The sequence below is a fragment of the Ixodes scapularis genome, unplaced genomic scaffold, assembly GCF_016920785.2.
Source record: "Ixodes scapularis isolate PalLabHiFi unplaced genomic scaffold, ASM1692078v2 PGA_scaffold10__122_contigs__length_95168666, whole genome shotgun sequence".
NCBI classification, from domain to species: Eukaryota; Metazoa; Arthropoda; class Arachnida; order Ixodida; family Ixodidae; genus Ixodes; species Ixodes scapularis.
In genome coordinates, this window is record NW_024609836.1 from 58,486,267 (window position 1) to 58,503,523 (window position 17,257).

The following is a 17,257-nucleotide window of genomic DNA, read 5'->3' on the forward strand; positions in this document are numbered from 1 at the left end:
TCCGAGGTGCCGCTCTCCTCAGATACATTTTTTCTTTGGGCAAGAGCGCAATGGAGGCAACACTCACGCATTCTCCCTCCCCCTCGTCAATGGCCAACGCCTCAAGGAGCTCCCTTCCAAGCTGCTTTCGGTGTTTTGCTAAGACGGTAACGCTTGTGAAATCAGGAGCACATTTGCAGACCCGACAATGTGCCGAAAGGTGGCCCGCCGACGTTAGTGCGGTCACAGAGGCTGCATGTTCTCTGGTGCGGTCGTTGATGCACCTCAATGTTTGTCCTATGTAGCTTTTGCCACGTGACATAGGGATCTTGTAAACAACTCCTTTTTCGCATGGGGCGTAGGGTGTTCGATGCGCAGTGCCGCAGGTCGTCGTCCCGTTCTGGGCGGTTTTCCGGTTCACCCTACGGCACATGGCGTACGCCTTGTTGGGGGCGGAGCACACAACGTGGATGCCTTGTCGGCCGGCGATCTTTTTTAACCTATGGGTAATGCCGTGAACATATGGGACCACTGCAAAAGGCTTTGGGGGCTTCTTTTGCGTTGGTTGATTCTTCTCAGGATTTTGTCGCACCTGCCTACAAAGCTTTTCGCATACCGGTACGAGGAGGGTACTCGAGTACCCAGAATCCTGGAGTCGACGCAGCTGTTCTTGAAAGCAGCTCCGCACCTTATGAGGGCAGGACTTCTGTAGCGCCGAGACTAAAGCTTTGGTGGCCAGCCCTCGTTTTACGTTTTTGGAATGCTCCGAGGTAAACGGAAGGAATCCCCTACATGAACGGGGTTCATAACTCTAGCACACGTGGGAAGGCTGAAACTCTAATGAGAGGTCTAAAAACCGTATGGAATTGTTGACGGGAAGTTCATGGGTAAAAGCCAATCCGTGGCAGCTATGTTCGAAGCTACGCATGACCACGTCTAAGCACCCATATGTTCACGGCATTACCCATAGGTTAAAAAAGATCGCCGGCCGACAAGGCATCCACGTTGTGTGCTCCGCCCCCAACAAGGCGTACGCCATGTGCCGTAGGGTGAACCGGAAAACCGCCCAGAACGGGACGACGACTTGCGGCACTGCGCATCGAACACCCTACGCCCCATGCGAAAAAGGAGTTGTTTACAAGATCCCTATGTCATGTGGCAAAAGCTACATAGGACAAACAGGGAGGTGCATCAACGACCGCACCAGAGAACATGCAGCCTCTGTGACCGCACTAACGTCGGCGGGCCACCTTTCGGCACATTGTCGGGCCTGCAAATGTGCTCCTGATTTCACAAGCGTTACCGTCTTAGCAAAACACCGAAAGCAGCTTGGAAGGGAGCTCCTTGAGGCGTTAGCCATTGAGGAGGGGGAGGGAGAATGCGTAAGTGTTGCCTCCATTGCGCTCTTGCCCAAAGAAAAAATGTATCTGAGGAGAGCGGCACCTCAGATGAACCAAGTTGGGACCTAGTGACTCCAAGATCCGACCGAGTAAAACGAGGGTGACACCACCGGAAGTATAAAAGACAAAAAGAAGGAAGTTTTTCAAGATCCGAAAGTCCAAGAAGAGAAAAACTCCACGGATCTGTCTAAGCTCTTACTGAAGAAGAAGCTACCTTTTTAAGATGGGGAAAGTCGAAGAAGGGGAGAACTCCACGGTTCGTGAGGGGAAAAAAAGGAAGTTTATGTCTAAGCTCTTACTGAAGAAGATGAAGCTACCCGTTAAGGATTGGGTTGAGGAGAAGGAAGTTTATTAAAAGGGTTGATAGTCCAGCAGTTTGTTTCTTTCTCTCTTCGTCGCTTTTCATTACGTTCAGCTGGTAATCAGTAAGTAGGGATAACCAACCGGCTCAGCTACAGGCCATCAATCCCTACCCCTGCTTGTTTGGATCAGGGTGAGCATCGCGCCGGCGTGCGGTCGTGTATCAATACTGTGTGATGCACATTGAAGACCCCAGCCTAGCAGTTGTACTGCACTGGCTAAATGTCTCATTTACACCTGAGACGCCAGACGCCCACTGAGGCAGACTAACTTCTGGCTGTATGAGCATACACACAACATTATTATTATTTAACCTAGTGCCCATGACGAGCCATGGGTGCGCCTTCATCAATAGAGATGTGCCTTCCATCAGTGGAGACGTTCCTCCGCCAGTGGAGAAGTGCACCAAAAATGACACTTATGCAAAACGTGTAAATGCACAATATTTTAACCCACATAATGAATGCACCCCCCAAATATGCATACCTGCCAAGGTCTGAGAAGCCAAATCCAGAAGAATTTCTAAGCGGGGGGGGGGGGGGGGGGGGGGGGGGGGAAGGGAAGGGAAGGGAAGGGAAGGGAAGGGAAGGGAAGGGAAGGGAGGGAGGGAGGGAGGGAGGGAGGGAGGGAGGGAGGGAGGGAGGAAGGAGGGGAGGGAGGGGGAGGAGGAGGAGGAGGAGGAGGAGGAGGAGGGAGGGAGGGGAGGGGGAAGGGTAAGGAAGGGAAGGGAAGGGGAAGTAGAGACATGCAGACAACTTTATTACATTTATATTGCACTGCTCATGCTAGCGAGAAACAGCTGGGCCTCACTATTATTGCCGCCATTTGTTACGACGGCAGAAACTCTTTATTTAAGTGCAGCGAGGGAGGGGGTGGGGTGGGGTGGGGGGAGGGGACTGTAATTTGTGTTTTTTAGTAGATTTTTGTGTCAATTATACAAATATAAAAATTGGTCAAAATTCGGTATTCTCCCGGGTAATACAGGAAATTTGGCAGGTATGAATATGAGTCAATTTTTTGGGGAAAGAAAGAGTGTTCATAAATATGCAAGTAAATACGGTATACCCAAAAGGATACATGGCAAAGAACTAAATGCCAACAAACCTGAATGCTAAGCAGCTAGTGCTAGAAAGCAGTCTTTCAGAAAAGTGCAGGCGGGAGGTACTACTACTACACTACTTTTCAAACTTGGCATGCAATGCTTGTCATAGTTGGTGACGCGAGACTGCGTATAACTTTAGCATTCTAAACCTTGGACATGAGTGATTTGTTAGCATTCCGCTGGTACTCGTGACCTCACCGATTGAAATTGAGTCCCAGCTGAACGGAGCACTCTTGCCTAATCTGTGCTCTATGTTGGCCTTAGGTAGTTGACGGTCCAAAAGTCCAGCACTACGGCTTTGGTATCTAGAAAGGAAGTCGTCCATTCTGTCTCACGTCATGCCAGTGCGAGACTTAAGTTAGAAGGCGACAGACTAATGTGGATCCTTCCATTGCTCGCAGCGACTGCTATACGTCGTTCCCGATACACGGAGTAAGAAGTGGCACAAGCGTCATGAAGCGAGTTTCAAGTGTTTGTAGGTGTGCATTGCATCGAACGAGCCCCTCTCACTTTGCAGGGAGAAACTGGAACCTTTTGTGGCAGTCGTGAGGACGCAACTCAAGAGCCGTTCGTGGAAGTTGCGTCTCCTCGCGGCCAGGTGCCTCGCTTCCCTCTGCCATTCGCCACAGGACGAGGTGCTGTCGGCTCTGTCGGCCCTGGCCAGTTCTGGCGAGACGACTTCGTACAACGAGCTGCAAGCTCGGCTACGTGCCGCCAACGTCCTTCTGAGAGTGGACCCGAACTGGTAACCGCATTTCTCGTCTGGTTTCGAGACTCTTTTGTCGTTGTTAGTGTCCTGCTCGTCAGGCATTTTGGGAACTTCACCAGATATTCACCACTACAAGCTGAACCTTTCATTGTCATTAAAAGAAACACAAGCCATAGACACTTTGCACATGCACCAGATAACGGGCGCCATTGCCGACCTTCTGTCATCTTGCCGAGATGCCGAGCCACGGAAGCCGGCGTTACGAGCCTCTGCAAAGGTCTATGCTGGAAAGAAGGACACAGTAGAATCTAAAAAGGCAGTAATGTGTCCTGCTTTGGTGACGATGAAGTAAAGTGAACGGAATAAGAGGAAACAAAAACTGAAGGTCGCTTATGGTGGTGCCCATGCATGGCCGCTGCAAGGCGTCTATATTTGAGGACTCCTTAGTTGGGTTATAAACACAATTTCTTTTCTAGCACAAAAAACGTCTCTCCTCCCAAGTCTTATTTTTACACCTCTTTTGCTAAATGGCGAGCTGTAATGTCTCTACTCCATGGAACTGCGAAAGGAACTGAGTAATTTCAACAAGAAACACCTGCCGAAATAAATCTAGCCTGCAAACTTACCTTACAAATTTTGGTTCTTTCAGTTGTTCCTACATTTGAAGCAAAATATTCAGCACAAACAGTCCAAAATGTTTAAATCGACAAGAACGGGAAAAAGAAATGCTATCTCGTTTTTAGAAATTTATTCTCCTCAATGTTTTGAAGTATCAAACCTGAAAACAGAGAACCCTATAACAATACTCCAGTTTCCCTAACCACCAATGGAAACTTTTCCCCCCTCTATTTTAGCATTCCAGCGGTGGTCGACTGCTTCGCAGACGACGCCGTGCTGAACTGGTGGGTGCTGGCGTCACGGAACTGCTTCGTACAGATGGAGCTACTGGACACGCTGAGTCTGCTGTATCCAGACCCCAACCACGCCTGGAAGTCAGACCTCTGCGAGGCATTGCTGAAGAAATTGGAAGGCTTTGCTGCCGGCGGCACTTCTGCCCCGGGTCATAGCAGGGTGAGAGCTTTTTGAAGTAGGAAAGGTTTGAGTTTTCGTTTTTATCTTTTTTAGGGTCCCTTGAAGGAACCACAAGCAAGCTGGTATATATTGAACATTGTGCTAAACACCGAGTCTGGAGAGGGAAAGAGTAAGAGAGGCAGACAGAGAAAGGGGGACAGACAGCATCTCAACCTCAGCTAGGATTTTAAAGGTCAATCAGCCTTTAAAGTCCTTGGGCGAAAACACGTTGGTGGCACGGAAGGTACCAATGAAACGGCGCCAAAAGTGTCTCATCATAGAGCGCGTTGTCTTCGGAGGTTCACTATCACGTTTACATCGGCGCTTGGGCTTTCGCCTTCAAGTCGTCTCGGGAATAAGATAAGAGACCCTGTGAATTTTGGCATACGCATTTATGCCTTTTATACCCGTTTCCGATTTTACTTCTTTACACCTCAGTCTCGGGGTTTACCATCGTATTCACCGTGAAACAGATTTTTTTTAAGTAACCCCTTTACATTGTTTTTTGTTTACAAACACTTTAAACTGTTTCATGTGGTTCGCATTTATTTTTTCTTTCTCAAGCAGTCATTTTTCTTGTTGAAACACGAAAAAGAAGGATTACCTCTGGGCAGCGGATAATCCACATAGTCAGGGTCGGGCTTGCTGGAGGCAGAATAGATTGGGAGCTGTCATTAATCAAATTTGGGGGGTCAAATGTGCCAATCACACAGAAGGCATTTGGTACATTCCAGCAAAGGACCGAGGATTAATTTAAACCAGCTGGAGATCTTCGAACGCACAGTCAAAATCTCGGTTTCACGGCGCCCTCCCCGCGATAGGCCTCTGTCGGATCACGGGAATACATGTACAACGAACAACAAAAGGAAACAAGCACTTTACAGAAAGCTTTCATTATTACATTCATCCTTTAATGCCAACATTCTCTTTACTTATTCGTCAACACATGTACAACAGGCTCATTTTGTACGAATCTCTATCGAATATGTAGCGCTTGTTTTCGGCAAACACGGCCAGACCCATTGAGACAATGCAAATTGCTCCCAGCCCGGCCACGAGCTCTTGAGAAAGCGGCAGGCCGCCTGGCTGCTGAGCACGGCGACGCGTCACCGCTCGCCCGATCTGACTCCCGTGGTCACATCTCTCATGAGGGTCGCCAAGGCAGAGAGTCACGTGATGGAAGCGCTGCTAGAATCCCTCGGGGACGCCTGCCGTACAGACTCCATGTTTTCCGTCGGCGTTTGGCGGCAGCTGGCGGTAAGTTGCAGGAGCTCATTTCTGTGGTCTTCTGGTAGTCACCGAGAACTTAGGAAATGCAGAGCGTGGCCTATTATGTTCACGCTCCTTGCTTCGCGATTGGTTCTACGACGTTCTAATCGGCCAATGCTGTGCTCCGATTGACTGGGGAGCAATGATAAGACTCCCGGAACTTGTCGTACCCCGAGATCCTTAAATGATGGAAGTGCTCGGTGCAAGACAGAAATATCTCTTGAAGATCGGAATAACCGAAATGAACGGGGCTGCAAATGTTTTGGTAGAGTCACTTTACTATACTCGTTTTCACCCCAATGAATTGTAGTAAAACAAGTCTGGCTCCTTGCAAAGCATTACTAATATCCCCCTTTAGGTGGAGAATTAAAATATATATAGGTGCATTTTAGATTAGATACACATTATCTTATCAAGACATACAGGTTTCAAACGGCAGAAGCATCCCTGCTCCCTTTGACAACCAAATCTTGCAAGAACTACTTTGCGTAACGTATAAGCAACGCGCAGAAGCTTTTTTCTTTTATTTTAGGTGAAAACGAGTACTATGGTAGTATTTTGAATTTGTTTATAGTGCCTGGTTAACAGCACAGCTCGTGAATGCCAACACTGTACTAACACAAAAATAGAGGCTGCAGCAGTCACTTTTAGAACACGAGGATACAGACAAGCCTACCGTAAAATCCTGAGAGAGAGCCCACCTAACATCAAAAGCAAACCGGCTGAAAATATGGAGTGGGCTAACTTTCAGTGTACAATAAAGAAAAGTTATAAAAAGTAGTTTTTTAGGTAGTGTCCCTTCCAAGCTTGTTAGGTGGCAAGGGGCAACGAAGCAAAGATGACTCTAGTTCCAAGTCAGCAATGCTTGCTTATATCCCGCCATAGCGAACTAGGCACATTTAAGCCAAGGCCATCATTGATCCCAACACTACTAGTACAAAGAGTGGGCTAGCTTTCAGTGTTTAAAAAATATAGCAAATCAAACCAAAAATAAGGGTGGGTTATCTTTCGGGGGTGGGGCATCTCTCGGGATTATTACGGTATAGTCGGTGAAAGGTTAAGACCACCTCTTTCCACTTTAGCAGCTCCTGCTCTGCTAAAGTGAAAGGAGCTTCCCCTGAACTTTTTAATTGTCACCAACTGTAGTGTGGTTTATTTGTATTTTCAGCTAATGCACACCCAGTGTTGCCAATTTAGCGTTTTTTCGCTAAATTTCGTGGTTTTCTGAATTGTCTAGCGGGAGAAATTGCCGTTTTGCACTTGGCGGTATTTTTAGTGGTTTTCGCGTCATGTTAGCGTGTTTTCTTGCAGTCGGAACTGTTGTTCAGTTTACATGTATCAATCATAAATAGCGAAATGTTCGTTGCGAGTTAGAATCACGGAGTGCTAATTATTTTGGCTTGCTCAGCAAAATGGTTTTCAGTAAGGATAACGCTCGCAACGCCATTGAAATATTATAACGGAGAACATTCAAACATTGTGTTAAAACAGTCATTCCTGGCCTGCACCTTAAAGTTAGCGGTATTCCGGAATTCCTTTGAGGGTTTTTTTGATTTCTTAGTTGGCAACACTGTGCACGCCACTTTTGCTTGCAGATGAGAACAGAAGAGTGGATGATAAGTACATTTTAATAGCAAACAGAAGATTGGAAAACTGGTGGGAATTATCTAGGGAGAATTGAACGACGTACAAGTAACACAGCTGGGGACAGATTGGACTCCCTCCCGCGTGGTTCCATCCTAAAGTCTTAACCCTGTCTCCCAGTGTGCCCAGTGATGGGGTATTGCCGACTGAATTTGACCAGAGGAAAATTGGGAACACCCTTGCCAGGGAGGCGGGGGGGTTATGTTTTCAGTTTTATTTCGCTCGACCCCCCAAAAATCATCCTGGTGATATCCCACACTGTCTGACGATAGTTGTAAAATTACAGAGGGAAAGCAAATTGGCTTAGAAGGGCAAAAAGAGGAATCATACTTTTAGTTTTTAATTTCTAGGCTAGGTGGCGCAAGCTGCCGCCCGTTATAAAGGGTACAGCCATCATTATCCATCCATCCATCCAGCGTAGGTTCACGAAATATTTGGGATATATCCCGTGACAGTGAAATCATTCTTAAATTATGTTATTCCTTTTACAAACACTTTCCACATGTTAACACATGGTTTATACTTCTATTTCTCTAGAAAAATTCTGCCTGCTGCTGTTTTAACATGTCTTTTTTCGTTTTCGTCTACCGTTTATCGATACTGTACCTTTTGGTATCATCTAATTTCACTCCTTCCTCTCTCTGTGGCGTGCGTATCTTGATTTCTGTCTTTCCGGCCGTAGACTGAGCTCGTAGCTTATGCCAAGAGCGGGGCGCACCACCGCACGCACCTGGCGGACACCGTGGAGCTGTTGGAATCGCTGCTCCAGAAGCAGGACGTGCCGAATCCGACGCTCGTCCGGGAATGCTTGTCAGTGTCCCAGCACTATGCGCTGGGCCAGTCTGCCGGCGGCACCACAGTGAGAGCGCTGTCCCTGGCATTGTGGTCGCAGTGCCTCAGGCTCTCCCTGGAGAATCCGGCGTTCGGGTACGGCTCATCTTTTTCCTGGACACTTTGTGTGGTAGTAGAGTCGTCATTATTTCCTTTAATTGCGGATTCACGAAACTACTAGCAGTTACGAGCAAGCACTTTCGGAACACACAGAGTTTATTGCACTGGTTACTCAGTGCAGAACAATTTGTTTCGTGATCTCTTTATTAAAGAAAGAGCTACATTTCAGAAAGAAATCAAATGTTTTTTTACAGCAGAGCTGTCAAGGGCTAGTTTTCCTAGTTTTGTGTCCGTCACCAAATAAATGTCGACGCAAAACTCTGGACAGCTACCGCCATCTACAAGTGTCAGCAACAGTCGGCTTGCTGGTTGTCTTGTTGCCGCCGTCGCTTATAGGTGGCGGCAATCTTTCCAGCCTTTCTGCTCTGGTTTTCACCAGAGTGGATTCACCGGAGTGGAAAGGCTGAACTTCTCTAGGTGTTGTCCTAGAAGTCATCCTCAAGGTCGTCCTAGAAGTCGGCCCTGAGGTCGTCCTAGAAATTGTTCTCGAGGTCGTCCTAGACGTCCTCAAGGTCGTCCTTGAGGTCGTCCTAGACGTTGTCCTCTAGGTTCTCCTAAAAGTTGGTCCTTGAGGTCATCCTAGACATCGTGCCTGTGGTTGTCCGTTAGGCGTCGTCCTTGAGGTCGTTCAAGAAGTTGTCCTTGAGGTCGGCCTGCCATAGTACAGCTTCGCTGGTCTTCCTTCTTCACCAGAGTGGAAGGGCTGAGAGTTTTTTTTTTTTAAGTGCTTAGTCTATGGAACTCAACATTTGTGTCGCATATTAAGTTTTCCTCCAAAAACAAGCAAGTTCACAGCACAATATTTTTGTTGCAAGTTTCGAAACATGCTTCAATTTTGAGGTGTCGACCCTGAAATAGAACTATGGTATGTTTTGGAATCACACCGAAAAAAACTTTTTTCTCTGTAAAGATTTTTGAGACATGTTTTTTATGCAGACACTTAAAACAATGTTTTCGGGAAGCCAAGTCAAGATGTGTGTTTATTTTCCTACAAGTTGTTAGTTTGTAAAATATTTATTCAGGCAGGGGTCCCTCAGATTGCCGAGGAAATTGTTGAAGGGACCCCTTGGTAATAAAGGGACTAGTTAGCGATCAAAAGTTTGCCCAGCATTTATCGTCAGTCAAAGAAACATCATTGTATATAAATAAGAACACAATTGCACAAAGTAAAAGAGAAGTCATAGTACATACATGATTGTAAAAAAAACGTCAGGCGACTCCGATGTCTCGGATGGAATGTTTTTAATCACGCGCACTCGCGACCACATGGCAATGTTGCTGCGAGATAAAAGAGAAAATAAAAAACAACTAAGTGTCTAGCATGGGGCCCCTACTATGATAAAAAGCTAGGTGTAAATCAGTGGGAACTGCAATGCTCCCACAACGCCGAAACACTGCCCGCTAGCTTTCTTTGTTTGTTCTTCTCCATTGCTTAGTGAAACCTCATGTCTCGTAGCACTCCTGCAACACTTGGGGAGAGCGTCCACGCGTGGTTGTCTTCGCTGGCAGCTGCGCTGGAAGGTCGTCCGGAAGCCGAGACAACCGCCGACATTGTCTGGTTCCAAGTGGCGCGGTCGGTACGGACGACCGGCCACGCAGCGTTCAACTGGGCCTCCCGGTGCGACCCCCCTGACCACGTGGTGCTCCAGAGGTGATCCCATGCTTCCATTAAAAGTGGCAAAGATATATATTACATTCATATGGTGTAAAATCATGTTTTACCCAGCAAATGCAGAGGGTGTTTCCGAGCGCTTTTAGGGCGTGATACCTACGCTCATAAAATTTGGGCATGATAAACACAGCACCTAAAGACACCTTTGTGAATAGTTTCAATGTACTACTCCGTTTGTTGGTACCCAGTTTTTGATGCGAGACATCTCTCAATTCGGTCAGTAGAAAAACAACACCCGCGGAGCTCGCCCCCCGCGGGTGTTGCTTTTCCGCAGCGCACCGGTGCTCGGCAAGAGTGCGCTCTACAGGGGCTAATACATAGACAACTCTTTTGCTGGATGAAGCAACTTAATTTTGTTTTGAGGTGTCGCACGCTGGCCAAACAGTCCACGATGGGCAACATTTTTGAGGGATGAATAAGCTTGTCTCGTGCATTTCACCATTGTTTCACGTGTGGCGTACCTGCTTATGATTAGTAAGCCTGTACTAGAGGAAATCATCAGATATCTGTTTTGTATGTCTAGCCATCCATATAATAAATCATATATTTATCTTGCAATAATTTTAACTGAATTTCTGAAAATTAAAAAAAAAAAATTGTGTCTTCTTGTTGTTCGAATTAACGAGATTCTACTGTACTCGAGGTGTGCGAGTTGTCGAAGCATTGTCGAAAGTGTGAATCTCCCCCTTGAGGCTTTAAAACCGAAGCTGACTCTTTTCCGGTCCCACCTTGCCAGTGACCATAGAATTTTGGTTTCTAACCAAACTTCTTGAAGTCATGAATTTGGGACAGCAACACGGTAGATTCGCCCCCTCGGGTTTCCAGATTAGGTTGCCGTGGCAGGCCACCATCTCTTGCAGACTCTTAGTGGCACCGACATTACGAATGCCACTGGCGTGCCGTACCATTGGCCAAAACGATGCGTCGGCCGGAGGCGTGCAAGGAAGACGGTTTGGCAGAGCGTTGCGTCTGAAGAAAAGCTTGGGATTTTCGCTTGCAGCGTGTTCGACATCACACTGCAACTCCTGCAAGACGGGGACCCCCGGATTCGGTCGGAGGCAGCTGCCGCATTTACTTATGAAGCCCGCGCTCTGCAGGTACCTTTTGTCGAAAAATCGTTTGCGTAGAAGCGTTTGCATGATTTCCTGTTTAACGGCGTCCTTGTTTCTGTGAACAGCCAAGTCCCGTGCAACCCAACCTTGCAGTTAGGGTGAGTAACAAAGTCTCTTAATTCAAACTGACAAGCAGGGTCCCGTCCTATGTGTTTCTAGGAAGGAATCTCCCGGTAAATCAAACTTTGCGTTAATCAAACAAAGTCCTGGTCTCCCTTGGGTTCAAATTAAGACTCCACTGTAATAAGTTTCGGTTCCGGTTTACAGAGATTGGACTTGCGAACCGAGCACGTGAATGCCGAGATTCAAATAATTGGTTGTTGTATTAGACATCCAAGAATAAATTTACTTGCACCCGAAATGGAGTGCCACTCGTGACCTCTAGGTGACTACAGCGCACGGATACAGCTGGAGTTTACACTTTTATTTTCCTCAAAATCTTAATCATAAAGTCAGTCAAGTAGGAATTTGGCAAGAGGGGAAAGTTTTTCATATATGAAACGTGGCAGCAATTCCTTCATAATGTTAACGTAGTACAATGCCCAAGAGACCATATGTATATCGTCTAATAACCTGCACCTTATAACATCGAGCCTATATCAGTGGAGAGTGTTTTCTTATTCCATAATGTTCGGTTGACGAAGTCAAAAACCTACGCTGCCGCAGTGTTTGTGCCGAATTATGGCATGATGTTTGGAGACATCTGCAGTCTAGGACCACTCCATAGTTTGGGCCCTTCTGTGCACTACTTTCGGAGTGTAGTGATTATTGTACTCTGCCCAGGATCTTTTCAAGAGGATGGTACAAGTTTGTAGAGGTCAGCTGGAAGTAGTCAGATTCCTCATGGACAAACTCCACGCATGCGACTCCTCCACTCACCTCGAGGTTGAGCGCCAGCTTGGTACACCCGAGTAAGGAACCTTGCATACGTTGTCCAGCCGTTGACTTTGCAAGTTAAATTTTCTGATGTTATTCGTAAGACTTTCTGGTTTCCAGCAAACAAACATTTAAACATCTTTTTTTTTCTTTTTTTGTCACGTAAAATTGGACAAAACAGCAAGGAAATAACCGTCACATTGTTTTGCCACAGCACACCTGCGCTGCGCGAGGAAGCTCGACGGAGGTAGAACGGTCCGTGCTGTTACCTTGAGCGAATCAAAATTGTTCTAAAATTTTAACACAAAATATTCTTTGATTAGGTGTTCAGCATTTCGTGAAACCCAAGTGTGAAGCCTGGATAAAAGCGTGGCTGTGGGGCTCTGCACGGATTGGTTGACGAGTGGCAAAGAGGAGCGAGGTGCTCAACGCTGGTTGGTTACGGGGAGGTCATGTGACTGGGAATCGAGTGAGGAGAGGTAGGCGAGGTGAGAGAGGGGTAGGTAAGAAGGTTCTGGGGGAATCGCGAGGTTTATCATTTCAAGTGTACACATGCCACGCATTGAATCTGATGAGGAGCACTGTGAACGTAGGCTAGATGTGCTGCGAAACAATGATATAATCATTTCTGATGCTAGAACGTTTCACGTACGCAACACTATTGCCTAGCAGTTTGCCATACACTTTTCTTAGATACTAGTACATTGATATTTGATTTCAGTAGTTCAGAATAGTCACACATGCTTATTCGCGAAAATATTATTGAATCAAAAACTTGCACTTTGGGGCAAAGATAGGTCAAGATTTCGATGGCGATGTCAACGAACCTGTGTTTTCCTGGTGCAAACCGAAGCAAGTGTTTTTATACCATTTGCATACCTGCCAAGTTCGGAGAAACTAAATCCGGGAGAATGTTTAAGCCGGGGAAGGAAGGAAGGAAGGAGGGTGGGGGGGCAGTTGCGGTGTTTAAAAATAAATATTGATAAATTTAGATGAAGGTAACTTCATTACATTTATATTGCACTGCTCATGCTAGCAAGATACAGCTGGGCCTTGTTATCATCGCAGCCGTTTGTTGCAACGCCAGACTTCTTGTTTAAGTGCGGGGAGGGTGGTAATTTACGTTTTCTGGGAGATTTTTTTCTCACTCGTACAACCGTATAAATCCGTCAAAATTCGGGAGTCTCCCGGGTAATACAAGAGACTTGCAAGGTATGCACTAGAGAATGGCACGAGATCAAAGCATGCCTCAACTACAGGAAATCGTGTAGGTACATATTGTCTGTGCTGCCTGACCAAAAACTATGGAAACAGTGCCAGGTATCAGCGTAGCTCGGAGCCACTCGATAAACTATGCTCGTATCAGCACTCAGTTCTTTGGTTTCCTTCTGTGTTCTGCCATTTTGGTGGCTTAGCACAGAGCAGGTACAGTCGGCAATCGTCACAATTCAAGAATGCCGATGCTTGAGTTTTGGATACAGTGTCGAGAAAGCTCGGGCGATATAGTTCTGCTTTATCGTGGTCTGTCTTAACAATTCTGGAAGATGAAAAATCATTTATAAATCCATCAGCATTTATGGCCTTGGCGCACGCAGCCATCTTTTGTTACGACGGTCGTGGTTTGGACTGGTTAGATTTTAGGAGGCCGACGCGCAGTTCTCTCCGTGCTCTTTTGCTCTTTTCGTTCGCTCGATCCTACCAACTTTTCCTCTTACGAGAGGGAAAGAGTCTCATGGCACACTTCCAATGACGCACCGCGGAAGCGAAGGATCGAGCAGCCGTGGCAGTGGCACAGTGTACGCGGCAATGTGAAACCGAAGTGCAGCGACGCCATCATTAGTGTGAAATCGTCGGCACCCGGGAGGAAAGATTAGCTCTTCCAAGAGAATGGTATGCGGAAAATAGGCGTAAATCGAGGGGAGCTGCGGTGGCTGCATTCGAAACCGCCGACGTCCAAAGGAACAAGACCGGCTCTCCAAAGTGTGTGAACCATTGCGAAGTCGGAATTATCATCCTTCCCCGAATCGGAACCCCTGCACCAAATGCGGATGCGTTTCGTCGAGAATCGGCGTAGCGACGGCAGCAATTTCGGCTTCATTGTTTACTATTTCAGAGAAAACTTTAGACAGCTGGCAACAATGAATTGCTTACCGTCTGAAATTGCTTTGAACCAGTCACTGACTCGGACAACTTTTTAGTTTCAGCACGAGCGGCCTCTTCGAGCAGGACGAGAGCGAAGTCTTCTTCGAGCCCATGGTTACCCTTTTCTTGTTCCGCGACCACTTGAAGGTATCGTCACTTTTGTTGATCCTGTTATCGCTGAAAACCACAGCGTTAATACGAATACGAGGCCTTGTCCGCGGTACGCAGGTTGCCGTGGACGACTCGAAAATTTGCTACGGGACAGAACTTGAAGCTCTCTTCTCGGAAGAAGAGAGCAAGCTCCTCGGGGAACTGAAAGAGACCTGTGCTGTCCTCGAAGCCTTCCTCGGCCAGAGTGGGGAACGAGGCAAGTGGAAAATCAAGACGCCTAACGGCGGTTCTACAAAAGTTACTAATAGTGCTGCAGAAAGATCGATACTACAAGCTGGCGAGTCTTACGCAAACTACAGGCCAATCTCTGTATCTGCACAATAATTTTTTTCTCGCTGTTCGATACCATGACTAATAGCTTGCTTCAAACCGTTTTTCCTTAATCATTTGGTTAATTACCACAGTGTAAATATTTTCCATCTTCTAACGTCCACTTGGTAAGAACATATTGTGTGGTCATCTGTTCTTTTCTGCCAATCAATCGTCAAATGCTTATGCTGCGTGCTTTACACCGTTTATATCTTTTTAGGCAACTGTGTATTTTTTACAACCATGTCAAGTACCCCGAGATGGCTTCCATCTGTCGCACACGTAGGGTACTTGTAGGCCGTCGAACGTTTGGAATCGCATGGCCCCTGTTAAATTTGTGGCCTAGATGTGATTCTGAAGTCAGTTCAAAGCCTGAAGCAGTCTGATATGCAAGATGTCTGGCATGTAAATTGTAGCTTTGTGAGCAGTGCTAGAACACAATCTGCCATCTCCTGATCATAGTCCAATAGCTGGCCAGTGCATAACGGATACCGGGAACACCGTTTTAGTGATTCCATGCGTTGGCAGTTTAGAACGCAGGTCCACGAAAGCTAGTATGGGGCCCAAGCGATCAGTATGCAATTAAATCTTGTCAGCCCCTCAACAGACCTCTAAAGCCAATATGTCAGTTTTTACTAACAAACACCATGCATGAACATTCTATTTAACCATTTAAACGGTAGTGCTGCACACAAGAATGGAAGTGAAGTGGTTTTCTGAACTGATGTAATGTATATGGCAGGCACATGGGTGTCGCAGTGCCATTTGCAGTGATGTGATCGGTCCGGCTCCTTTTAAAACAGCAGATGGAACTTCTGGAGCACAAGTTTACACATCGTTTTTATTCTCACCACTGCAATTATTATTAAGGTTAACCTGTTGGCCTGTCTATCAAGGGACACTGTCTACTTTTCCTTCCCACTTCTGTGCAACCTTTTGTTATTGTCAGTTGCACGGCAAGTTTGATTCCCTCAAACACAGAGCTAGCTGGTGCGTGTAGGAGCACCAAGCACGACAACAACGTGCTGAATAATGAAGGACAGCACGAACTGCTGCGAATGATTATTTTAGGTGCAATTACAAAGTCGAAGCTAAACTGTGTAGTATATCCCACAGAAATCATGTTAGGAAAGAATAATATTGAGCATCTAAGCGGATGTTTCATTGAAGTCCTAAAGGTGGTGATAAAACTGGAATTATTAATTCAGATAAAAACGAAGCTTTTGTCATTTGATTACTAGCATCAATGACAATTTACATGTGGGACTTCATGATAACTAGAATCGGCAATTTGAACGATCAATAAGCCCTAGAAACAACCCAGCCAAACTCACCAAGGTTGTTCCCCAGTTTCCAACCACCCATCCAGCTAATTTAAGTTTTAATTTTCTCCGTCCACTGTGCCACCACACAGATGGAACCTATGTAAAGGTAAAAACTAAACCAGAGAGATGACACAAAACGAATAAAGCTTATAGAGAAGTCTGTGTAAACTTTCCTGCAACGCACAAGTATCCTTGCTGGATCTCGAGTTTGAACGCAAAAATCGTCAGGATATTGCAGTCTGTCATGTATACTAGCCGCAGTTTTATTCAAAATTGTTTAGTGCAGGTAGAGTTGTTGCTTACACTTACACTTACTTACTTACACTTACAAAGTTCTTTTTTTTTTTTTTTTTCTTAATAGACATACACATTTGTGTGCAACGCCTTGCTTTGGAGAAGTCTTTCCCCTTAGTATGTGGCTGCACTGCAGCAAAGCACAACACAAAAAATTACTATGCTTGGCGGTTCTCGTTTTGCTGCAGTGCACCAGTGCGCAGGGAGAAGCACACTCAACGAAGCTACCTAACCCAACAGAACAGACCACGAGCGCGAGAATATTGCTGAGACCTCCGAGTACCGTCGGTGTTTGATACAGAGATCAAGTCGAATAAAGTTTGGACAAGCCTACCGTAACAATCCGGCCGTTGGCGGGTCTTTGGCAATTTTATTTTTAGTATTAATAAAGGAAAAGTATGTTTGGGCGCGACGTTGGAGAAAATTCATCACGTTTTGTCAAAATGTAGCGGGACATTGCAGGGTAGGCGCTTGGGCAGTTTGGTGCAAGTGGTGCAGCAATGGCATCATGATGTCACGTGGTGCGAGGTCGTGTGACCTGTGTATTGGTCAAGCGTGTCGCTTTTGTTATGAAACCCAGCTCTATATCACACATTCTCACGTTAAAAAGCTCTGTCGTGAATTCTTCCCTCTTCATTGCAGAACTGCAGCTCTACGGAAAACCCAAGTTGCACTACGTCTTGACAGCGCTGCTTTGCCGCGTGGACGTCACGGCTCATGTCCTCAAAGACCGCTTCGAAGCGGAGGGCACGGCGGGCACCCTACAAGTTCATAGAAGAAGGCTTATGCAGTTGTGGACTCCACCTGCATTTTAAATAAGTCAAATTTACTTTATTTTATAAAAGCGATTTGTTTCTTTATGGATAGAAAA

General features: G+C 46.3%; 1 protein-coding gene across 6 annotated transcripts in view; it reads left to right on the forward strand.

The window, feature by feature from the left end:
- The window catches only part of LOC8044016, a 63,843-nt gene extending 46,613 nt beyond the window's left edge, over nucleotides 1-17,230 (forward strand). For 4 of the 6 annotated variants that reach the window (XM_040209070.3, XM_040209067.3, XM_040209068.3 and 1 more), the window contains 10 exons: nucleotides 3,359-3,586; nucleotides 4,405-4,621; nucleotides 5,669-5,878; nucleotides 8,217-8,461; nucleotides 9,942-10,136; nucleotides 11,158-11,254; nucleotides 11,335-11,367; nucleotides 12,053-12,180; nucleotides 14,344-14,654; nucleotides 17,029-17,230. In XM_040209070.3, coding sequence (XP_040065004.1) covers nucleotides 3,359-3,586; nucleotides 4,405-4,621; nucleotides 5,669-5,878; nucleotides 8,217-8,461; nucleotides 9,942-10,136; nucleotides 11,158-11,254; nucleotides 11,335-11,367; nucleotides 12,053-12,180; nucleotides 14,344-14,654; nucleotides 17,029-17,201 — 1,837 coding nt within the window. In that variant the 3' untranslated portion in view covers nucleotides 17,202-17,230. The remainder of the gene's footprint in view (nucleotides 1-3,358; nucleotides 3,587-4,404; nucleotides 4,622-5,668; nucleotides 5,879-8,216; nucleotides 8,462-9,941; nucleotides 10,137-11,157; nucleotides 11,255-11,334; nucleotides 11,368-12,052; nucleotides 12,181-14,343; nucleotides 14,655-17,028) is intronic. The other 2 variants (XM_040500513.1, XM_029993787.4) reach the window with 1 other exon arrangement.
- Nucleotides 17,231-17,257: the final 27 nt, after the last annotated feature.